Genomic DNA, 26,136 nt, shown 5'->3' on the forward strand with positions numbered 1-26,136 from the left:
TAAGTTGTCTGTCATGAGCCTTATATTGCGGCCTCTGATGACAGGGAGGAAGTGGAGGCTGGTGTAGCGTATAACTCTGAGCTCAAGGAGGTTGATGTGGAAAGTGGTTTTGGAAGTGGACCATAGTCCCTGCATAGTGATTTGTCCTATGTGTGCTCCATATTCTGTGACAGGATGCATTAGTTGTGATGGTGATGGGAGAGAGGGGCGAGGGGGGACGGGAACCCCTTTGCATATGTGTAGTGGGATGGTCCACCACAGTAGTGTGTCTTTGTAGAAGGCATTGTGAGGTACTTTAGAAGTATGCACCATTTTGGTTTGTATACTGAAGATGGCCAGATTTAAAGGCCTCTCATGTGCAGGTGGGCATTGGTGACACCAAAGGTAGAGGCTGCCATGTGCCCCAGTAGCTGGAAGCAGTCACTACCTGTGTCCTATGGGCGGATGTGAATGGAGTGTATGAGATTGCAGATTGCTCTGAATCTTTCCTGTGGCAGTGAGGCTCGACCAGCAGTGGAGTCGAGAAAGGTGCCTAAAGTGGATTTGTGGGGTAGGTGTTAACACTGACTTGTCTCGGTTTCTTTGTATGCCCAACTTTTGGAAATACTGTATTGTCATTGATGTTGCATGAAGAGCATGAGAATGGGTTGGAGACTTCAGCAGACAATCAGCCAGCTTATGGGAAGATTATCAGGTTACCACTGCCAGTAGCTTTGAAAACACTCATGGCACTGTGGAGATACCAAAGGGAAATAGAGTGTATTGATAATGGTCATTCAAGTGTAAATCTGAGGAACTGCCTATGTGCTGGGCAGACAGTAACATGAAAATATGCATCTTGGAGGTCAACAGCTGAAAAACAATCTCCTTGAGCCAGTGCTGGGATTACTGTGGAAAGAGTGACCATCCTGAATTTTTGTTTTTATTCATATTTGTTCAATATGGAGGTCTAAAATGGGTCGCCATCCCCCATTTTTCTTTTCTGTCAAGAAATAACATGAATAAAACCCTTCCTCCCTGTGCTGAGTAGGCACTGGCTCTACAGCTCTTAGGTGGATAAGGCATTGCACCTCTGAACAGAGTAATAACATGTGAGAAGGGTCCCTGAAGAAGGTCAGGAAGAAGTGGTGGTTTGGGGGAAGGAATGTGAATGAAAATGGTGTATCCAGATTGAAAGATCTCCAGGACCCAACAGTCTGAAGTGATAGCTTGTGGAAGAATGGTCATAAACAGAAGATGAAGGATTGGTTAGTCACTATAAGCACTGTGGCCTCATTGCTCTCGAACAATGCCTCAAATTTGCTTACTGGAGGCTGCAGGTTGGGTCACCCCAAGAGCTGGAGGGCAATGTCTTTGGGCTCTGGGTCTCTAGCATTGTTGGTAATGAGTATCATATTGTCTTTGCTGCGCTTGGTACGAGTAATAGGGGTATCACTGTCATTGGTTTGGTTGATACCTATATTTTTCTTCTTTCACATAGGTGTTTATATGCCCAAGGATCTCAGGGTTGCTCAAGAGTCCTTCATGGAGTACAGGACCTCATTGGTGTTGGCAGCAAAGAGTTTATGCCCATTAAATTGAAGATCCTCTATTGCAGTGTGGTTTTCCGTTGGGAAGGAGGAAGATGCAAGCCAGGACACATGACGCAAGATGACCGCTATGGCTATGATGTGGACACAGATGCCAGATTCATCTAGTGCAGCTTGGAGCACTGTGTGGGATATTAACTGACCTTCAGAAACCAGGGCCTTCAATTGAGGTTTCTTCTCTGAGGCATGTCATCAATAAAAGTTTGTATTTTGGTGTAGTTTCTGTGGTATTTTGCTAACTCAGCCGCATAACTGGCCACCTAGAATTACAAGGTGGAGGAAGAATATATTTTACGTCCAAATGCTTCCATTTTTAAAATTATCTTTATCAGATGAAAAGGTCTTGAACTGTTGCTGTTGCTTGTTCTTTTCATTAGCTGTTTCCTAATGAGTAGGGAGAAGGGTGTGTGTAGAGGAATTCAGTATTCTTAGAGGACACGAAGTACTTCTGGTCCATGCACTTGCTTGTGGGTGTGAGGAAGGCAAGGCTCTGTGATATAGTTTGTGCAGGCTGTAGGGTGGCTACATTAATGAGGTGTACTATTTTGGAGGTAGTAGTGTACTTGCAATATGTCCGTAGCTCATGTTGGTTATCCTAGACTTCTTCCTAAGCAATACTGAGTTTGTCCACCGCCCTCTTAAAGAGATCCTGAAATTGGAAGAGTCCATCTGTAGATGTAGATATGATGGGCAATTCAGCTTGTTGAGGTGAAGGGGGTGCCCCAGTGACCATAGGTAAATCATCCTCTGCGATTTGTTTGTATGTCCAGTATAGATTCAGTACTAGAGTCTACCTCCACTTGAAGGGTTGGTGGAGGAGGGTTGTGGACTTGCCTCCATGTACCAGAATGGTTAGTGTGTTGCACTCTGTAGTGTTCTCTGTTACTCCAGTATGGCAGATAGCCAGGGAATGGCATAGGTGGTGCCATCCAGGGGTGGATATTCCAAAGGTATTGTGTGGCAGGTGTACTTTGCCTGCATGAGTCCCTATACCTATAGGGTGGAGAAAGGTCTTTGTTCTCCAAGTCATCTTATAGTCAGTCGTGGGGGACTGACTATATTGTGCTTGTAGCTCTGGAGAGGAGATCCCAGAGATGGGAAGAGCATGAGATCAGCTGCACTGTGGAACTGGTGCTGAGCAGAGCCAAACTACAGTATATGTTCTGGAGCAGAGTGGGACTACAGTGCTGTGCTGAAGTGAGCTGGCAACAGTGAAAGCTGAGGAGAGTGTTGGTGCCCTATGAGTCACAGCTGTTTGTTGCTGCATTGTTGAGGAAACATCCAAGGCTGAAATGGAATGTCAGGATCAAAGGCAAGTGCTGCTTTGGTATTTGAATAGGCTGCTGTGAGCCTGAGGCTGGCACTGGGGTCACTGAGGGGACCATAGGTGCATACTGAGAAGCGGCCAGCTGAAAGCCCTTTGCCTCAGCACCTTGGGAAGCAGTTGCCAACTGATGGTACCTGAGGTGCCTGCGCAGTTAAAAGTGGCTGACACGGATGAAACTGAAAGTCTGTGTTTCTTTGCTCTGCAGATTTTTTCCTAAACGTTGAGAATTTTTGTTAAGAGTCTGCAGAGGATCAGATGCAAGTCTGAGGGAGTCCTAGAGCAGTGAAGTATCAGAGGGATAGCCGTGTTAGTCTGAATCTGCAAAAGCGACGAGGAGTCCTGTGGCACCTTATAGACTAACTGAAGTGTAGGAGCATAAGCTTTCGTGGGCAAAGACCCACTTCGTCAGATGCATCTGTCGAAGTGGGTCTTTGCCCTCGAAAGCTTATGCTCCTACACTTCAGTTAGTCTATAAGGTGCCACGGGACTCCTCGTCGCTAGAGCAGTGAGAGCTTCAGATGCAGCTTCCTGTTCGAGTCCATGTTTTTAATTTTTGATATAGTGAGCACATTTTGGGGGGGACAGGAGAGTCTCCCTCAAATACCTAATGCACTGAGAGTGACCATGAGATACAGAGATGGCCTCTTTAGAAGAGGAACACCTCTTGAAACCGGGAGAGCCTGGCATGTTGAAACAAATGAGTGGTTTTTTTGTTTGTTTTTTAAAGGAAGAAGAAAAATACTGTTATGTAACTATGTATAAACTAAGTAACTATGTTGCTGAGGTGAACAGCATGACAGCTGTACTCCGTCTCTGGCCTGGGACAGTAGAGAAGGAATTGAGGCTCTCAGCCCGTGCACGTGCTAGTTATACAGGCAAAGTGCATGTACAGCCTGGGAGGTATGGGTACTGCTGAGAAATCTCTGATGAAAGGCGCTGGGATGCATTTTGACCTGAGTGGAGCACCCACAGAGACATTTGTTGAAGGAGAATGTTACATACCCACATACCCATATTTAGGAGATCATTCACATTGGTGGATCCTCTCACAATGGAGCTTAGATGTAGAATCAAATTCTCTTGTACGCTCAAAGTCACCCTCAAATGGGCTAACAGATTTATTGGAGATTATGGTAAAAGAAGGTGCAGCCTGAACTATGGCATGTGGAAAGCACTCGCATCCACCCAATAATGACTAAAAGCGAAAACAAATGACTGGGAAACAATCTGCCAAATCTCCATCAAAAAAGGGTTTTTTTCAAACATAAGAGGAAACCACTATTTTTTTATGCCATCTCTACACTATGTGGAAGATAGATGCTGCCATGATGGATCTTCTGGAGTTCGATTTAATGGGTCTAGTTAAGACTTGCTAAAGCGAACTCAGAGGGTGCACCCATTAGCGACTGGTACTCTTTCTCTTGGGAGCATTTGCTCCTGTTGGCCTCCCACTGTAGGGACAGTGGGGAAACTTAAATCAAGGTACATCGACTCTGGCTACATAATTAATCTTGATTCAACCTTCCCTTTTAGTGTAGAGCTGACCTCTGATGACTGCATCTCCAAAGGTATTTGCTACATAATGGGGCTGCTTTTAGAAGGCAAAACAGGAAGCAGAAAAACTTTGATATAAGAGGTATATTATGGGGTATTAGAGCATAGCAACAGACCAATTATCCATACTAGCATTTCCCATCCCGTTGCAATGGTAGATGTACACATGGCCTCTTCCCTCCCCGCTGTTCCCAGGGGCAGGGAGGTTTGGGCCAGCTCAGACCATGTGGCTGCTTCCCTTCCTACTGCTCCAGGGCCAGGGAGGCTGGACCCATGTGGCCTCCTCCCTCCCCGCTGCTCCTGGGTTTGGGGAGGCTCAGGGGGAGTAGGTGTAGGGAGGCTCGGGCCATGCGATCTCTTCCCTTCCTGCTGTTCTCAGGGGCCTGGGGAGGGGGGGGAAAAAGAGGGCTTGGGGCTGCGTGACCTCTTCCCTCCGGGGGGTGCTGAGGCATGTGCAGGCTCAGCATGCTGGTTTCCTTCCCCGTGGTGAGGGTGGGACTGGGGGCCTGCCTTCACCTAAAAACTTCTCAAGTCTTCTCAAATATTCTCTGTGACAGACCGCATGACGGATTCCTCCCCTTTTAGAATAGCATAGATATGGATTGTGGGACCTTTTCTCCCAATAAGTGAAAAATATGGTAAATTTTAAACTGACTTTTGTATAAACTGGACACCTAATCACAATCATCAAAGAAAGACATCTGACAAAGTAGTTTTTATGCATGGAAGTTTATGCCCAAATAAATCTGTTAGTCTTTAAGGTGCCACGGGACTCCTAATTGTTTTTGCAGTTACAGACTAACATGGCTGAGAAAAAGAGGGTTAATTATTTCACAAGATTATTTTAATGAGCAGAATGAATTATTAATGACAACTGCCTGTTAACAGAAGATCACTAAATTCCAGTGATCCATAATGCATTCAGAAGATCAATGAAACACTGGCAAATTTCAGTTACGAAAAGGACTTGTAGGAAAAGAACATACCTCCACAGCGTAGTGTTTCTTATAATGGTGCGACTTTCTGTTTCGAAGAGCACAGTCACTAGAAGCACGTTCTACATTACGGCGTAAGAGATATCCAGATTCAGCTCCCTCCTCACTTGAAACTTCATCAGATATATTTGTTACTGTCCTTTGTGTATCCTAGACCAATTAACAATTTGCTATTAGTAAATCACAGTGTTGTTTCATAATGGTCTTTTAATTCATCTTAAGTACTGCAATTAAGTTTATTTCATGAATAATTTTAATTAAATATTTAATAATCCCTTTTTGCTGAGTAGACCACAGGAAACAGTTTTCCCTCTTTTAGACTACAAGAAAAAGGCACAGGAAGAGATATACTACCGAAGATGACACATTTTTTCTTTTTTGCTAATGTTAGCAGGCCTAATGGGAAATGCCACACATGTTTATATTTCAATAGAAATTATTTTACCTGGACAAAACTTTTTTTTGTAATTTATTCTAAATTTTAAAAGATCTTCCCTCCCCACCCAAACAAACACCCCTTCTAAGAGGTAGAATAAAAAGCTGCTCTTCATTTTCTTTCCATTACTTTCCTTAAATGATACACTTCCAAATCTTTATGTACCAAGAATGAATAATGCAAGAATTGTTTTGGGGAGAATGAAGTAAGATGAAATAGGACAACTGAGAGCTATCACATCTAGCCAGCCAAGCTCTCTGTTGAACAACACATGCTTCCTCCTCATTATGCCCTGCTCTCTGAAGCCTACCTTTCTTCTCTCCAATCACCTCTGTGTTCTGCCTTCCAGAAAGTCTTTTTCCTTCCATAACGAAGGAAACAAATCACTTGCAGATCTCAGTACTTATGCACAGGAGAAGGGAAAAGAGAAACTATAAACAAGAAGGATTGGCAGAGAAATCTTTTGATGATATAGGGGGCTGTTTGAATTTTCAAAGTCACCATTAATGTGAAATTTGTCTAATAGTAGCAGAGAGATTGGCCCACATCAGAGGAAAAAATCTAACAGAGGCAGGTGAGGTAGAAACAAAGTCTTCTCATGAAGGATAAAACAAATAAGAAATACAAGGACACATGATGATGAGTCAAGTTGAAAAAAGCAGAGACTCTAAAAGTCAGTTAAATGAAGTTCTGGTGACAGGAGTTGAACCGAAGATATGCAGCTGCCCAATCCTAGGTGACCAGTTCTGCGTCTATGGCAAAATATTTATGAAGTAAAACTCACATGAATTACAACAATTTAGATGTAATAAAATATTTTCTCAAAAATAATATTTTGCCTTTGGGATAACCTAAGTTGTACAATATGGTATGTCATGTCCAAAGGAAGAATGACTCCAGACGTAACTACAAAAAGTTTCAAGTCAAAATTCAGTTGTTTGTAGTACATTTTGTAAACTGAAAATTTTATTTTACTTTTTTTTATTAAAATACTGCTCTAACATTTTTCACACGTGTGAAGGAAGAAAATATTGATAGAGAAGCAAAGAGAAAACATAAGGAAAAATTTAAGAGTGAGAAATCCAGAACTAGATCTTGCACTTAGGCCCTTAGTATCCCAACAAAAGTTATATTTTAAACTTTTTATTTAACAAAAGCAGGGTCATGATCTAAATATGAACTTTCCAAATTGTCACAGAAATAAAGTGTGCATGTAACTCAATACATTACTGTTAGTTATGTAAATCTGTTTCTAGAAACAATGAACTAGGCTTACTTTGTGATGATTATGATTGTTGTAAGTGTTTCTTAGAGTACCAGCGTTCCAACCTCCCTCTTCTGACCTAATCACTTCACAGTGGAGCTCATGGGTCTGTACTCCATCTTCACTGCTTTTGCCTGTCTTTTTCCCATCAAGGGAGACATAGCCATTATCAGTCTCTGTTGATTTATCTATTGAATTCTTTGCTTTCTTTGATCTACATTTAAAACAAAACAAAAAACAAACTTGCACATAAAATTACTATATGATTGGTATTGTCTATGTTCTCTTACTCTTCTCCCTGAACTATTTATTTGACTTCACTATTGAGATGAAAACTAGTAATCTAAATCAAGAATCAAATTCAGTAATATCTGTGCTACTTTTCGCCATCTAAAGCTTATCTGTTACAACTGTATGAATATAGAATACCAAATTACACATCCAGCACACGAAGGTAAGATTATATATTATGCTACTGAAATGAGACAAAACCCAATAAAACCTATATTTTTACCAAAAAAGGATTTATAACAGCAATATGACAAAGCTAACTGTATGTTCTTATGTTAACAGAAATGCAGATGTATGCCCAAATAGTTCTTTATTCTCAGGAATTTTTAAATTGTACTAATTTAACCTAAATGTTCATATTCCTTGCACATCCATGCAAGAAGCATGAATGAATAATACAATGATGTAAAATTAAAGCTGCTATCCAAAAGTTTAACTTTTTGACCAAAGTTCTCTTTACTTCATCAGCACTCTAAAAGTTTATGCTAATTAGGGCATTTCCAGATGAGCAATCCAGATTGTTGCAGTCTCCCATATTACCTGCCTATAGTATAAATGACTATTAGGGTACGTCTAGACTACATGCCTCTGGCGACAGAGGCATGTAGTCTAGACGTACCCTTAGTGTTAAAGCTCCTTGGCTAAGTCTTCCCCTTCAGAAGCACAAAATAGTAGAGCAAATATATATATAGCCTATATCAAATACCATGCTGTAAGTGAAGGCAGGGAGGATTTAGGACAGGAAGAGAGAGACAGGGAATTAGAATAATATTAGTTCTACAAACTAGAATGAACTTCTCTGTCACGTGTTCTTCTCTTCCTATCGTGCACTCCAACATCTCAGAGAAAGAAGCAGACATAGTAACAAGCGGAAATTCCAAGAAATTCTTAGTATAGTGGAGTTTCCACTTGTTACTTCCAAATTATAACTTGATATCCATGGTGACACTTCCAACTGGTGAGAGTGAAAGAGCAGTGGCTAATTTACCAACTGATGAGACAGGTGGCTCAGATCTACAAGCCATTAAGGCTGACATGCTGTAGATATGCCTTATAGGCACAAGTGGCACTGTTAGATTAAAATCTTTATGTAATAAGCAATGGAGATCTTGTAACAGGACAAGGTGGCACCCCTCTAAATTCTACAGTCTTTCAATTTCCATGCCATCAGAAATGTATTCTGGACAGATGAACTGATTGAAGGCATAAAGTTAAAAGATTTTCTTTGGGAAGCATATTCAATTGCCAGGAGATGGTTACACATGAGAAACCAAGATCATCAGGTTACCTAGAATGATGATGATGATGATAATCCATTTTGTGTGACTTATTATAAACATGGGGACTAGGAGAATGGGATGAATGCAGTAACTTTGGCTTATAAATTGGGAGAGCTGAGTTCCCTTATTTCTCTATTCTAATTTTACTTTCTCCAGATCAAGGGATGTTCTACTTTCCCAGTGTGTCCACCTCCTCCAAATTTGCAGACACCTATTTCCAAGCTCTAAGCTGAACGGTACGCATTCATCTAAGAACTCAGGTTCAAATTGCTGGATAAGTGTTGAATGAACTTTGCCACTTTGCAAGTGACATACCAGTCAATCAAATAGTTGTTCCAGTCTTTGGTAAAGGCCACTGGAGACAATCTATCCCGGGATGGCCAACCCGCATCTCGCAAGCTGCATGCGGCTCTTCTCCCCCGAAAGTGTGGCTCATGGAGCCGCTTCTGTGCCCCTCACCCCCCAACAGCCTCCACCCCCGTGCTTACTGGGGGTGGCAATTCAAAATGGCAGCTGTCAACAGAAGCCTGATATGGGCAAAAAGCCTACGCTTATTTCTTAAAGGGGCAGCCTCTTTTTTTTTTTTTTTTGCGCACTTGACAATTCTGGTGCAGCTCTTCACATTTTTTTCCCCCTGCCACTGTTTCGGCTCTCTTTGTTAAATGGATTGGCCACCCTCATCTATTCTCTGAAGAACTAATTGAGATTACACTAGTCTACAATTTTTTAGACGTCATCTGCTTCAGAGATAAAATATGCTATTTATTATATATTTTGATATGCTGAATTCAAATATGACAATCAAAACAACTGATTGGCTACTGTTTACACTTAAAAGATATTTAAGTTTTTACATTTTACATCTATGTATATTGTATAGATAGTAGAGTTTTAATCATAAATTGTAAACCTAGGTCTTTTCATGTGTTTATGGTTGCTTTACATGATAATATTTCACCTGTCCTGTTTATGTAACACTTTCAAAATCAGCAAAAGGGTTATATAAATAAAATGTATGATGAAACAAAAGGCAAAAAACTATTATGTACATAGTTTAGTCCTATTCAGTGTCTACTCAGCGCTTCTTGGCTTGTCTCTTGTATTCATTAAATGGAGCATCTCTTGTCACTGTCCAGCAATAGTCTGCAAGCATTGATGGGCTCCATTTGCCCTGATAGCGTTTCTCCATTGTTGCAATATCCTGGTGAAATCGCTCTCCATGATCATCGCTCACTGCTCCGCAGTTCGGTAGAAAAAAAATCTAGATGAGAGTGCAAAAAATGTATCTTTAGTGACATGTTGCAACCAAGGCTTTTGTATGCCTTGAGGAAGTTTTCCCACTAACAACCTGTAGTTGTCTGCCTTGTTGTTTCCGAGAAAATTTATTGCCACTAACTGGAAGGCTTTCCATGCCGTCTTTTCCTTGCCACGCAGTGCATGGTCAAATGCATCATCTCGAAGAAGTTCACGAATCTGAGGACCAACAAAGACACCTTCCTTTATCTTAGCTTCACTTAACCTTGGAATTTTTCCACAGAGGTACTTGAAAGCTGCTTGAGTTTTGTCCATGGCCTTGACAAAGTTCTTCATCAGACCCAGCTTGAGGTGTAAGGGTGGCAACAAAATCTTCCTTGATTCAACAAGTGGTGGATGCTGAACACTTTTTCTCCCAGGCTCCAATGACTGTCGGAGTGGCCAATCTATCTTGATGTAGTGGGAATTTCTTGCATGACTATCCCATTTGCAGAGAAAACAGCAGTACTTTGTGTATCCAGTCTGCAGACCAAGCAAGAGTGCAACAACCTTCAAATCGCCACAAAGCTGCCACTGATGTTGGTCATAGTTTATGCACCTCAAAAGTTGTTTCATGCTGTCATAGGTTTCCTTCATATGGACTGCATGACCAACTGGAATTGATAGCAAAACATTGCCATTATGCAGCAAAACAGCTTTAAGACTAGTCTTCGATGAATCAATGAACAGTCTCCACTCATCTGGATCGTGAACGATATTGAGGGCTGCCATCACACCATCAATGTTGCAGGCTACAAGATCACCGTCCATGAAGAAGAATGGGACAAGATCCTTTTGATGGTCACGGAACATGGAAACCCTAACAACACCTGCCATGAGATTCCACTGCTGTAGTCTGGAGCCCAACAGCTCTGCCTTACTCTTGGGTAGTTCCAAATCCCTGACAAGGTCATTCAGTTCGCCTTGTGTTATGAGGTGTGGTTCAGAGGAGGAGGCTGGGAGAAAATGTGGGTCCTGTCACATTGATGGTTCAGGACCAGAAGTTTCATCCTCGTTCTCGTCTGACTCAAGTAAGAATGATTCTGGTGCATCAGGAACTAGCAGTCCTTCTCCGTGGGGTACTGGGCGTATAGCTGATGGAATGTTTGGATAATGCACAGTCTACTTTTTCTTCTTTGACACACCTTTCCCAACTGGAGGGACCATGCAGAAGTAACAATTGCTGGTATGATCTGTTGGCTCTCTCCAAATCACTGGCACTGCAAAAGGCATAGGTTTCCTTTTCCTGTTCAACCACTGGCGAAGATTTGTTGCATAAGTGTTGCAGCAAATGTGTGGGGCCCACCTCTTGTCCTGCTCTCCAATTTTGCAGCCAAAATAAAGGTGATAGGCTTTCTTAACCATAGTGGTTATACTGCACTTTTGTGATGCAAAAGTCACTTCACCACAAACATAGCAGAAGTTATCTGCACTGTTCACACAAGTACGAGGCATCTCTGCTCATTTTGGCTAAACAGAAATGTGTCCCTTTGCAAAAATCAAACACTGACAAATAAGAGAGCACGACACTGTATGATTTCTGGAGCTGATATAGGGCAATTTGTTCAGCAGAGTGATGTAAGCTTTGTTATGATTGCATCATCCATGACTTCTAGGAATAACATGATGCAATTCATATAATGTATGACGCAATACTAGCTTCAGATTGCATCATTCATTGTTTTGCCTAAAAAGCAAGTACTGTCCAAACCCAGTCATAGATTTATTCATAGATCCAGTCAAAGATGTATTTTAGTAATTTCTGGTTTAAATTGAGATCCCTTCCCTTTATAACTCTCTTATCCTCCGCCATTCGCAAGTCAAGGGTCGTATATACTGACCCAATAGCATATCTTGAAAACTAGAGCCAATCAACAATTTTAAGCATCATTTTCATTCTCAGTGACCCATAATTAGTAAAGTTTGACTACATTTATTTCAGAAGCATTTTGGCTGTAGAGCAGTGTTATCTGTTGCCCAAACAAACAAGTTCCTGGAAGGGGGACAAGAGGGACTTCTACTAGTTTGATAGACACCTATGACGCACAATATTTTTGTCTGTGTCCATGGAATGGACGAGGACAGAGGCTGAAAGTGCCTAAAACAAGATGTTATCCGGGTGGACACATACAAGGCACTCTCCTGGTGCCAACTGGCTATGATAAAGACAGGGTAAATCAAGGGTGGGGAACGTAAGGCCCAGGGGCTAGATGTAGTCCCCAGCTTACCTGGATCTGGTCCCCAGGGCTCAGGGATTCTCCCTCCACCCAGCACTGGGGAGTCACGCTGGCACTCCAACCCCTGCTTCCTCACTCCTGACTGATTGTTCAGCAGCCCCTGACCCAAAGGTTCCCCACCCCTTGGGTAGAAGATAAATGGGGGGAAAAAAAAAAAAAAAAGAACAGAATTTGAAAAATGAACATCCGTCTTTCAGGCTGACCAAATGATTAAAATCATGCAACAGAGCAGAATGAGACACGTGAATGTTTCTATAAGTGTTTTAGATCTTCTGAAATATCTGAGGGTCAAGAAAGTGAAGGATCAGATTAAAGCCTTCAGCTGCTTATAAACTGATATGTATAACTAGTACAATCTCCTACCCTTGTGTGCACTGAGGGGGGAAGACTGAAGGGGAATTAAACAAGCGACCTGTTGATGGAGATCTTTGTTTTCTGCACCAAAATAGGGCAATGTCACTGGAATTACAGGTCAGGCCATAGAGAAAAATAATCCCAGGTCTCTGTAACTCTCACACTAACTACCTTCTAACAAAATTACTTGACAAGAATCTGCAAAGCAATGAAGATTGCCCTCAATAGGAAAGGCTGATCCAAGGGCCTGAGTTAGCTAAACTTTTAATAATATTGCTTTGGCGATCTGGGGGCTGGAGCAATAGGCAAAGCTAAAAAAGAGAACTGTGGATGAAGAACTAACTACACGTAGAACAGGAATGGCTGAAGCAACAAACACCTTTTACAGCTCAAAATGCTCTTAAAAGTAATTTTGTTCAAATGTTCCTCCCGCAAAGAGTTTTAACTGCCTCAAGATACTCAGACTTTTAGTCCTACCTCCTACATCAGTATGGCAGCTCCTCATCCAAATATGCCAGCAACACAATTTAAACAGACCCAAGAATCTAGTAGTTATTTATTGCCATTAAAGGATTCTTGAAAAAGACAAAGCAACTTAGACAGAACTGGACAATGTGCCCAAGGACTTCATACTTCACCTAGGGGAGGAAGACAGAATATGGTTGGTGGAAAAGCAGGAAAACCTGCCAGTGCAACCTGCAAAGTAGAACACTAAATTTAATCTTTCCATTCAGTTGCCCAAGAATTTTATGGGTAATCAATGCTACACAGAGAACTGGAAAGAACAGTAGGTGTCAGGATCACCAAAAACACTAGGCCCCTAATTATATTCCTGAATAGCCTCTCAGAACTCCATGAAAAAATGTTATCTATGGAACTTGCACAGCTATAGCAAGAGATATAGCTGTGACCGGGGAATATCATGCTCTTCTTTATAATTTTTCATGCCTTCATTGTCTCCAAGACCTTTCCTCTTCTTTGAAGTGCAGAAGTATCCCTAGCATTTTAGGGGCCGAGCAGAATAGAGACTTATGACCAAATGAATTAGAGTAGTAAGTAAGTAAATTTTATCTAGGGATCTATCAGAGTCTAACTGGGATGGACAAATAGAAAGATTTAGTTCATGTGTGTCTGTTTGGGGCTCTGTTTGCAATTATAAGACTTCAGTTTAGGAGCTCAAGCAGAGTTTGCTCTGCAGGGTTTTTTCAAGAAAGGCATTCCGCAGAAGAGTTTTTTCCCCACAGGAGTTTTTTCCTCAAGGGATATTCCCCAGAAGTTCCCCCCAGCACTAGAAGAGGAATCATGCTGTAATATTTTGATGAGTTTTGAAGGTCTATTCTGTTTCTGCATGGTCTAACCCCCCCCCCCCCCACACACACACACACACTATAATCAGCACAGATTATAATCTGGGGATTGCCTATTTTAGTCCTCACTACAGATGAACAAAGTCCCTACTCCAACAGATGTACAATCTAAAAAGACACCGGCGATGAAGAGAGGGGGGAAAAGCGAAGAAATACGTACACAAAATAATGGGGTATTGATACACATTTTTGTTTTAAGGGGAAGGATATATTTTATTTTAGTAAAAAATACTAAATTACCCTAAATCATAATTACCTTTGGACCTTATTTCTCCTTCATTAATTCCCAATTTTAAGTCCAGTGTTTTTATGTCCCTCTCTTCACATTTGAAGAACAATTTTATTCATGAGATAAATTAAACAGCTATGCAACTGAGTTAGCTAGCCATTTTGTTGTGTTGTCTATGAATTGATCTCACAGGATGGATTTAAATAAAGGGAAATCACTTCCACAAAAGCTCATAGAAAGGTATTCCATATATAGTGTGATGTGTAGAGGACAGAATAGAGACGGCTGTGAAGAACTGGGCAAACAAAGACAAAGCTGGAATAATTTGTGGGACTGGGGGTGGACAAAGCAGGGTCTTTATTTGTGTTGCCTTCGCTTTTTTTCTCTTAAGGAAATACGAGAAGGACTGCATGGGTAAGTGGTTTAATATAAAGCAGACAAATGAAAAAGAACTGAAAATTAAAATTATTCAGGTGAATGACAGAACTTGCTGCCTACTTACTGTCTGACAGAACCATAAAGCTGATATTCATGGTTACTACTAGGTAATATGGGAGAACAGGTATGTGAAAATTATTGCTTCTGAAGTAGAATATATGAATACTTCTAAAAGATAACCTTACTAAAAGTTTAAAGAAAAAAAAAAACTGATGGCAAAATTGTCCACACCTTTAAAAACGTGAAGACACACTTGTAGGAATTCTGCTTTTTTCATATTGCCAATCCTTTAGCTTCATTTTAGATTCATTTTAATGTTTCTAAATACAGATTAGCCTGATGAAGTCCAGTCGAACACACTGTTGAGACTTTAGAAAAACATGTCAAACTACCCCAAAAAGATAAATTAACATTTTGATTTAGTGCATTTCTACAGTGTTCAAATAATTTACTTAACAGATGAAGAGTAGGCTAAGGAGATGGAAAGGAAGGTGCATATGAAACCTATAATTTATGTTAATGGAAAATGGATAATTAAGCCTATGAATAATCAATTATCTGGTGCTAGCTGGTCTTGTTTGCAAGAGAATGAGCTTCACAATATCCCAATTTCCAACAATTAGGGGATAAATAAAATAAAGTAGCAACAGTGACAAAATAGTCTTAATAAGAGGGAGCTAGAAGAAGCTCATTTTAATTAACTAAAACGGTATTTATGGTAACTTTTCTTCTTCATATGCTACAATGTTTGAAAAGAAATGTAAATCTCATCAGATGCACAGTAAAAACTCGTATAATACCAAACAATTAAGTGCTCAATTCTGATCAAGTCTACCACAAACAATTTGTTATAATTAAGCATTAGATAATGTTCAGGAAATTCAATTCTTTGGAGCTTTTTTTCTGTGTATAGTACATTAATAAAGACACAAAGCTCATTAAATGTCTTCTGGAAGAGAGCATCAAAAGTATTAAGTGAAATAAGTAGTAATGGAATACGAAAACAAAATCCAACTCTTGAAGACAGCACACAGAGATAAAAAATGCCAAGATATAAACTCTGCTATTTCATGACTTATTGAATGGATATACGAAATACAGTTGTGATACCAACTTATTTATTATGTGTATACAGAGCTTGTTCAACAAGGCCCCAAACTGGCTGCGATTTCTAGATCATATCAAAATATAATAAATTATAGTTTGTACAGGGTTTCCTTTAAGGATGTTAAGAGGTAGGTAATCCACTAATTGTATAGTCGATAAAATTTTAATTGACTACACAATTAGTCAATAAGGGAAGTCTTCCCTAGGCTGAGCTTGCACCAAATCTAGGAGCTACGCCTCTTGCGGATCTACAGTTTAAAGGCAGTAAAAGCTGGGCATGCAGGCTGCCCAGCTCCTGCTACATTTAAACTGCAGAGTCACAGTTTACACACATTTAAACTGCAGAGTCACATAGCTCCTGGCCCCGGCACAAGCTAGGATTGAGTCAGGATCACTCAGTCTCAGCTTGCATCAGGTCCAGCAGCCCCTGTCGATGGCAGGTCCCAGTGGGAAGCTGGGACCCCCAACAGACAGGGGCTGCTGCCAGAACAGCCTCTAGCCATTGCTAGTCCAGGCCACCGTGGACAGGGGCTGCTTTTAAGCTGGCTCCCCCCAACACCAGCTCTGCTTCCCCCTCCTTGCTCCCTCTGCTGCAGAGACTGCAAGGGCGGGGCGGGGGGGGGGGGGAGCAAGTATTCAAGTAGCACACTTGACTACCCAATATGCCTCACCTTATCGGGTAGTCAACTACTCGCTTACATCCCTAGTTTCTGTCCCCAAAATGTTATTCAAGACTGGGTCAAAATTTAATAGATGATCTTCATCCAGCACAAGAAATAAAGTACTAAATGTCCTACAAATTGTAACTGATATTGTGTGGACATGGTTATTCAGCATTTAAGTGACCTCAATATGACTTAGTTTATTCCACTTAGTGAATTAAGCTAAACTGAGTACAAACACACCTGAAACCATTGAGCATGCACTCAGCAGAGCTCAGCCATACCTCTGCTACTGCTGTCCTTACAAACACAGCTATGCTATTAGTGGTAGAAATGCAGCCATGTTAGTCTGGTGCAGCTGAAACAAAAATCAGCACTTTAAAGACTAACAAGATGGTTTAATAGGTGATGAGCTTTCGTGGGCCAGACCCACTTCCTCAGTTCAAATAGTGGAAGAAAATTGTCACAACCATATATACCAAAGGATACAATTAACAAAAATGAACATATATGAAAAGGACAAATCAAATCTGATTTCATATACAGTATGTTCATTTTTGTTAATTGTATCCTTTGGTATATATGGTTGTGACAATTTTCTTCCACTATTTGATCTGAGGAAGTGGGTCTGGCCCACGAAAGCTCATCACCTATTAAACCATCTTGTTAGTCTTTAAAGTGCTACACAGTCCTGTTTGTTTCAGCTATGCTATTTATACTCATACTAATGGATCCACAACCAAGGGACTCATGTACCTCTAGCTCATAGTGTAGACAAAGACAACAACTTGAGTCTTTCTTATGACCTGGTAATAGTGCTATGCCATGTGTCACAGGAGACACAGGTTAGACTTGAGTTTGGAATTTCCTCAACTGCCCTGTCGGGGAGCCTTTTAGGGGTGTGGTATTTTAAGTTCTTTGCTTATAATGCTGAGATTTGATTACATTATGTAAGTAAGCTCTAAAATGAGAGACAGTCCTGCTTAACTGGAAATTACATTTATAGAAAAGTAAAATGGGATAGAATTATCAGTGCTTTAAAATATCTAAAAACCTGCAGCTCAGTATGATGCTCACAGTAATTAGTTTTAGAACACAGAATAAACCTTATCAGAATTTAAGAGCACATAATCACAAATATGACAGATGTTAGTGTACTAATATTAAGATGAGGCTTGTACAATAAAACATACATGTAGGAAATTGCAGTATCCCTCTTCTCAATTTTAAACCAACTTGCATTGCATCTGTCCTGTTTCTAAATGCTTCCCAATTTTTAATGCAGATACACAGTGCACTAGGATTTTGATTCTAGAGAGCTATTAAGTGTTTTTTCATAAGATTTTCTGAAAACCATAGTTTGGATTGATATACTTTTTGCAAAGGAAAAGGGTACTGAAGGGAACAATAACTATACTTTTCCTCCAGTCATATAAAGCCTTGATTTTTAAAAAGGAGAAATATGCAAGCTGAAGTTCATTACCGTAATTGTACTATGGTCCTTGCTGGACATCAAAAATTATCAGTATGTGAGTCTTTTTTGTTTATTAATTGTCTTGCTTGTATAGAATGAAGACATTTGAATTGGATCATGCCACAGTATTCCATTAACATTTTGCCACAATGGTAATAAGGCACAGCCATCAATAAGGTATTCTCTGACAGGATTTAAAAATAGAGAAACTGACGTGTGTTATCTTTGGTAACGCGTACCTATCACTTCTCCCTAAAACATTGTCACACATCTGCAGAATTAAGCCAGTAATTCTGTATTTCACATGGGTTATTTCATTAGAATTTGCCAAAAAGAAAACAATGTCCACACACTCAAACAATTCAGAGTATGTTAGAAAAATAGGGGAAAAAATGATAGAAAGACTGATCAAATTTTACTTTTTAGGAAAAGGGATACTGCATATCTAAGACACACATAGCCTTAAATAAATACAAACCCTGATAAAAAGAAAGCAGCATGCCAGATATCTCTGAAGACAGCGCCAATACTGTAAGGGGTGCTTGTACCGAAGCTCTGCACTGTTCCCTCCTGTGTGTTATCTGTGGTACTAGAGCCATCTCCTTCCCTATGTACTTCCAAATGTGCTGCTTTCCTTAATTTCCTTCATCAGAAGAGATTAAAATTGGAAGGCATCTTTATAAATGTAATCCACTAGTTCTATAATGTGTTCAACAATTTTTGTAAACATGCAAAACAAGAGACTTTTGAAAGTGTTTTAATTTAGTAATGTATTTTGCTTTAATAAATATTTTAAAATATTTAGCACATTAGAACTGTCCGTTTTCATTATATAATTTTTTCTATACAAATATTTAATTCCACTAAACACTAAAGTCTCAAACCTACAAAAATTTACTGTTGTGAATAGTCCCACCAATTTTAACAGGATTACTCATAGTAGCAAACCCTATTCACTGGCAGGATGGGGCCCACTTTTTAAAATTTGTGCCTTCAACAGGAAGATTTTTTTAAATCAGTATTGAGTACTGAATAATAGGTGTTTAAATTCATATTTACACAATAGTCATTTTATCAATATTTAGCTATATAAAGGTGAAATCACAAGACTAACATTTTTAACAGACACTTTTTTAAATTAGTAAAAATATTAACAGTGCTCAAATTTCTTACAGGACAATGCATAAAATTATATGGTATTATCGACCAAACCTGACAAAACGGTTCAAAAATTATATATTCCACAATAAAATTTCACATACTCATGATCCTACCCAACAAAAACATTTTAATATACACCGTACCTTCTTCTTTTACCCCCTGTGCTAAGTGATGGTTTAAGAGTTCGTGTTGAAACAATCTGGCAATGCACAGTTCCAAGCAGCAACATTAGCCATATTGGCCCAATTACTTCAGTTAGAGGTATATTATGTGGGTTTACTGCTGTATAGAATAATACTATTGCGGCAACTGCAAAAAAGGAAAAAATATTCAATGTCTGAATTGTCTTTAAAATCTCTCTTGGTCAAGTAACATAGGTATTTCACAAAATTAATACTGTTCACATCCCTAGAGATGATTTTCCATATACTAATGGCTCTTAACTCAGCAAAATATATCCTCTAATGCAACTTGCATTGCTAAATGGCAGGTTGCAGATTCTATTCTAATCTTAGAAGCAGAATGACATTCATTCTGATATCTTAATTAGAAGTTACAAATATAGGTGTCATTTCTGACCCAGACATCTGGAAACAATTTCAAGTTCTGGTAATCTCAGAGGATAATTGGAAGAAATCTTAAAATACGATTACTAAAAGATTTTAAAAATTACCAACTATAGGACAGTATTACTTAATCATATTGTCACATCTATTACAAATTTATCTTCGTCTGTGTGTGTGTGTGTGTGTGTGTGTGTGTGTGTGTGTGTGTGTGTGTGTATATATATATATCACAGCGTGGCATGTTTATACATGTTTTAGAATTATAACAACATTGCTCAATGTATTTTATGGAACATTTCTGATTCTCTCTCAACTACCACATGAATCCTTTGAACTAGAATATCAGCTTGTGTCATGGAATGTGTCCTGGTTCAACTATTTTTTACAGTTGATCAGAAGAAACCTATCTAAATAGAATATTCATGCATAGGGATGTTAAATTTAGATTAACTAATTGAATAGTTTTTGGGATTTCCATCGACTATTCAATTAGTCTATAAGAGTACCTTTGCCTTGTTGGGCTCTTGCTACAGTTCAAAAGTGGAAGCCCTGCAGGAAGCTAGCCCCAGTGGGGCTCTTATACATTTCAAAAGCCAAAGCGAGCCCCGGGCCAGCAGGGGACTCTCCCGCTGGCCCCATGCTCCCTGCAGCGCCTGAGCCTTTGAAATGTACAAGAGCCACATTTGAAAAGCAGAATCCTAGCAGGGAGCACCAGGCCAGCAAGGACTCCCCGCATTCCCTGCGGCACCTGAACCTTTGAACTGTACAAGAGCCTTCGCAGGGCTCTTGCACATTTCAAAAGTAGATTCAAAGCAGAAGTGGTACAAGTGGAGAATGCTTCAATCCCCACTTGCACCGTTTCCGCTGTGTCTCTACCTCCCCTGCCCCTGCAGAGACAGTGCTGCGGGGAACTGGCTTTCAAGCTGGCTCCATCCGGCACTAGCTCCTGCTCCCCCCACCTTTGTTGCCTCTCTCAGATAGCAGCAGCGCGGGGGAGGGGGGAGGAGGGAGAGCGACTAGCCGCATCACTAGTCGACTAGTCTCTTACATCCCTATTCATGCATCAAGAAATATGTTACCTGTGGGAACATCAAAATAGGAAGTGTTCATACTTCCAAGAAGATTCTTGAGGTACATGAGCTCATGGAATCCAACAGTCAGAACAAAGCTTTTATATATATATATATATATATATATATATATATATATATATATATATATTTCTCCTTTGGAAGGATGACATTTCAGAAAACTATAACTAAATGAATAGGCTTATTCAGGTGAAAATTTGAGACAATTGTAAGGAAGGAACTTTGATGTATTCACAGATACACCTTGTCTGCATAAAAGACTGTAATATATGGCTGGTTGATCAGATGTGTTTGAATTTCTCCAAATCATCTTGCTGATGTAATTACAACTTAAAAGGAAGTCTTTGTGACAAGATATCCATACATATTCCACATTCCATTTTAGGTGTACATGTGGCCCATGTACTCAAGATCAATGATTATTTGCTCGTTGTATCTCTTCAGTCCATACGCACACTGACTATCCTTGTGCTCCGTACTAAGGGTATAAAGGGCAGTGGAACTACCATCCACCACTCCAATTCTTTATCTAGTCCAACTCCCATAGCACACAAAGAGAATCTAAAGCAGAGGTGAAAGAGAGGTGCTCATGGAATACACATATGGACAACTCATCCAAAAAACCTTCACTTATTGTACAGGTAAACCAAGAGTACCTGTCACCAAGGTTCTTTGAGATGGACTATTCATAGTCACACTCTTGAGGAAAGGTTAACAAAAGGTGGAGCAGCAATGGTTGCCACCTCAATTTCTTCTACCACTAATGCAGAACCATGAGTTGTAAGGACTCCACAGAAAATGGATAAGGGCAATAAGTTCGAATATGCAGGGCCCATCTCAAAGAACTTTAGTTACAAGTGTGTAGCCTTCATTTCTTATTTGAGTGCCCTCCACATATTCCCCCTTTCAGGATAGTCTAGTAGCTGCATGTACACAAATACGGATAGCAGGTACGGAGTAGTTATAAAATTAGGATTGCAGTTGATCTATCAAACTAGGTGTCCAATCTAATTGAGATATCTAATGCATAATGATTGTTAAACACAGGTATTGAATTCTACGTGGTCTCTTTCAAAATTTCAATTAGTGGGAAAGGCTTTAAACGTGCTATAAAATCAGCCATCACCCTAATGGAATGTGATCTTAGCAGGGACAGATCAAGAAATGTTTTTATAAGTGTCTATTATGTATAGCATGATCCATCTAGATGTTTATACAGAAAAAAGATTTCTGTATAAACAGTTTACACAAAGATCTAAAATACTTGGTCCATCTAAACAGAAAGATTAGCATCCAAACAACATATCTTTTACTTGCACTTACATGAATGTGGCGGACTCATTGACATGGAAATCAGAAGTTACTTCCATTATAATTCTTGGGTAAGGATAAAGAAATATTTTATCTTTAAGGAAAATTGAAAATGGAAGGTAAATCATTAAGATGTGAAGTACGCTAGCACTACTGACTAAACTGCTTTTATTATCACAATAAATTAACTGAAAGATGAAAAAGAACTAAACAGTCTGAAGGGTGGAAGGGAAGGTTACTCACCTGGTGCAGTAAACCAAGTTCTTTGAGATGGTTATCCCTATGGGTGCTCACCTCAGGTGTCTGAGCATCGTTGTGCTTCTAATCAGAGATTTTAGGTAGCAGAGCCCACAGTGAGCTGCACAGCCAACCATCCCTTCAAGTTCCTTCTCTGCCCCAGACATGGAGGATTCCGAAGCAGAGGAGAAGAGGGGCAAGTGGTGGAGCACCCATAGGAACAACCATCTCGAAGAACTACAGTTACAGCACCAGGTGAGTAACTTCCCTTCTTGAGTAGTGTCCTGTGGGTACTCCACCCTAGGTGATTAGAAAGCAGTAGTCGTGCTTGGTGGTGGGAACTTCGGGAGACCTGAACGGTAACCAAGAGTATTGTTTGGACTGAGTATCAGAAGCGGAATAGGTCTGGGTGGCATAATGGTTGGTCAATGTATGTGCTGAAGTGCAGGTGGCAGCTCTGCAGATTTCCTCTGTTCGTATGCCCCAGAGGAAGTCTGTAGATACTGCCACTGCTCTTATTGAGTGAGCTAGAATCTTGTTGGAATATGCTGTACACCTATGAATGCATCCTGAGATCCACTTGGATAGTCTTGGTTTTAAACTACACAGCCCCTGAGATCTCTCTGCAGTTGAAATGAAGTCTTGAAGATCTGTGGAAGGGTTGTGTGTGTTGTAAGTAAAAAGCAATTGCCTGCAGATGTCTAAGGTATGCAAGGTTGCCTCCCTGCTGTCCTTGTGGGGTTTAGAAAAGAAGACAGGTGAGTAAATGGGTTTGTTGCAATGGAACAATGTAAGTACTTTTGGGAGAAACTTCAGGTGTGTGCGGAGAACCACTTTATGTAAAATCATAAAGGCAGGATCTGTCGTAAGGTCCCCTAACCTCACCCAACATACATGCTGAGGTAATTGCCATGCGGAAGGAAACCTTCAATGAGAGATGGAGCAGTGAACAGGTGGCAAAGGGATTGCCTGCTATCGCTCTCAGCCCTAGAGTTTAAGTCCCATGCTGGAATTGGATTTCTCACTGGTGAAATCACATTATGTAAGCCCTTGAGAAATCATTTGATTGATAGGTGCGTAAAGACGGAATAGCCATCTATGGGAGGATAGAATGCTGCAATTGCAGACAGGTGTACCCTAACAGAGCTCAGGGATAGACCAGAATGCTGTAGACTCAATAATAATTGAAGGATCTGTGGGAGGTTTGTGGATATTGGAGTACAGCCGCATTCAGAGCACCACACTGTGAAGCGGTGCCATTTGTGTTTGTATGTCTTTCTGGTCTATGGCAGTTCATGAACACCTCTTGTACAGATGTAGGATATGCAGTTTTGTGAGGAGTCAGCCAACCAGAAGACACTCCTAGAGATGAAGCGTCTGTATGTTGGGATGACATAGTTGCCCATTCTGTTGTGTGAGCAGGAACAACACCAGTAGGAAACGCCACGGAGGAATTATGCATATATGTAGCCGGTATGTATACCTTTTTTGTCTGGGCCAACTAGGGGCTATGAGGATGACCCTGGCCTTGTCCTGTTTGATTCTGAGGTTTACCCACTGGAGGAGTGGAAACAAAGGGAATGCGTAAAGCAGCAGCACTTCCCATTTTATGCTGAACGCATCCCCTAGAGCGTGGTGGCTTATCCCCACCTTGGAGCAATAGTTGTGACACTGGGTGTTCGACTGGGTTGTGAACAAGTGCATAATGGGGAATCCCCACCTTTTGAATAGGGAAACCAGCACTGAAGGGTTGAATTCCCACTCATGATTCTGCGGAAAATGCCTGTTGAGGCTGTCTGCCAGCATGTTTTCTGTGACCAGCAGGTAGGCCATAAATACAGGGATTTTTCGTGGGATGCACCACTCCCATAAGCAGACCTCTTCCATGGTTTATATAAAACATAGTAGTGAGGTTGTACATGAGTAATTGCACTGTCCTGTTCTTAATTAAGAGGAGGAAGTGCAAGCAAGCATTACACACTGCTCTAAGTTCCAGGAGGTTGAGGTGTTGCTTGGCCTCCCCCCATCACCTGAATGACATGGTGATCTAGGTGAGCTCCCCATCCTATCAGGGAAGCGTCCAGGCTTATTGTTACAGAAGGCTGTGGAAGGCCACTCCATTGCAAACATTGTTGTGGATGGTCCACCAAGAGAGGGAGTTCTTTATTTTGGAGAGTACAGCGAGCTGTTTGTTTATATGGTGGACATGCAGTCTGTATACCGCGCATAACCAGGCCAGTAGTGGTCTCATATGGAGTTGTGCGAATGGTACCACAAATGTACCACTTTTTGGGTGCCTAAGCCCTGTCAGAATCCTTAAGCCTCAACTTTATGGGAGCCGCTCTCTCAAAAGTCACACCAGGAGATGGTTGTATGGGCAGTGTAGTGCACTCCAGGTCCAAAGTGGGTCAGGTGGCTCTCAAGGAACATCATTTTCAATTAGAGCTCCCTGGCTTTCCTTGCCCTTGAGGTTAACTTTTTGCAGTGGAGGCACTGGGCAGTAGAGTGCTCCTCGCCCAAGCAGTGAACACACTAGGAATGTCCTTCTGAAATAAGAATGGACAGCCTGCAAGTTATACACCTTTTTAAAACCAGGTGAATCAGGCATGTCCCAGGAAAAAACAGTTGCTGGAAGACAGGAACCATGAAACCTAAAAGGGAAGATTACTCACCTGGTGCAGTAATTGGACTTCTTCGAGATGGCTGTCCCGTGTCAGCTGTGCACATGGAATGTTGGCGTGCAATGTTTGAAACAGCTACCCCGTGTGCATAGCCAACTGCCCCCTTGGTTCCTTCTCTGACTTGTAGCTGAAAGAGAGGGGAGGAGGGTGGGTGATGGAGCACCTATGGGGACAACCATCTCGAAGAACTCCTGTTACTGCACCAGGTGAGTAACCTTCCCTTCTTCGAGGAGTGTCCCTGTGGGTACTCCACCTTGAGGTGATTATGAAACAGTATTCATACTCGGTGATGGGCACTTCGGTGAATTTGACTCAGTAACTGCAAGTATCACTCAGCCAAAATGCATATTAGCATCTGCAAATGACTGGATGGTGTAGTGTTGCATGAAAGTGTATGCTGAGCCCCATGTGGCAGCTTTGCAGATTTCTTCTGTTGGTATGCCCCAGAGGAATGCTGTTGATGCTGCCATTGTTCTCGTGGAGTGAACCCATATGGTCGATAGGGGCTCCTTTTGGAATATCGTGTATGCAGCCTGAGATCCATTTAGACAGTCTTTGTTTGAATATGAGTAACCCTTTGACCTCTTTCTAGATGATACAAAGAGTCATGGAGTTTTGCAAAAGGGTTCCATGTGTTGTGAGTAGAAAGCGACTGCCCTGTGGATGTTGAGAGTGTGTAACGCTCTTTTTCTATGGTCCTTGTGGGATTTCGGGAAGGAGACAGTATGGTGGGCATGCAAGAAAATGGGTTCGTTACAGTGGAATGAGAAATACTTTTGGGAGATATTTAGGGTGAGTACGAGGTCCTTATGAAATATTGTATGCGGAGGATCTGTCATTAGTGCTCCTAGCTCGCCCACTCTTTTTGCAGAGGTAATTGCAACTAAGAAGACGACCTTCATCAATAGATGTAGAAGGGAACAGGTAGCCCATGGTTCAAAGGGCTTGTCTATCAGTGCCCTGAGCACCAGGTTAAGGTCCCATACTGGAATTGGGTCTCTGTGTTGGGAGCATATTGTGTAGGTGCCGGAGGAACCTCGACAGACAGGTGAGTAAAGACAGAATAACCCTGCACTAGAGGATGTCGAACCACTATAGCAGCGAGGTGTCCTTTAATAGACCTTAGTGACAATCTTGTTTAATGTAGGTGTAGCAGATAAGTAAATACATGTGAAACCCTCATATCTATGGG

At 40.9% G+C, this 26,136-nt stretch overlaps 1 protein-coding gene across 5 annotated transcripts in view; it reads right to left on the reverse strand.

The window, feature by feature from the left end:
• The window catches only part of PHTF2 (putative homeodomain transcription factor 2), a 133,111-nt gene that overhangs the window by 38,813 nt on the left and 68,162 nt on the right, over positions 1-26,136 (reverse strand). For 4 of the 5 annotated variants that reach the window (XM_006117154.4, XM_075926646.1, XM_075926619.1 and 1 more), the window contains exons 6-9: positions 19,202-19,367; positions 18,376-18,540; positions 7,178-7,379; positions 5,457-5,615 (exon numbers count right to left, since the gene is read on the reverse strand). In XM_006117154.4, coding sequence (XP_006117216.2) covers positions 5,457-5,615; positions 7,178-7,379; positions 18,376-18,540; positions 19,202-19,367 — 692 coding nt within the window. The remainder of the gene's footprint in view (positions 1-5,456; positions 5,616-7,177; positions 7,380-18,375; positions 18,541-19,201; positions 19,368-26,136) is intronic. The other variant, XM_075926638.1, reaches the window with a different exon arrangement.

This window comes from Pelodiscus sinensis, chromosome 1 (assembly GCF_049634645.1).
Source record: "Pelodiscus sinensis isolate JC-2024 chromosome 1, ASM4963464v1, whole genome shotgun sequence".
NCBI classification, from domain to species: Eukaryota; Metazoa; Chordata; order Testudines; family Trionychidae; genus Pelodiscus; species Pelodiscus sinensis.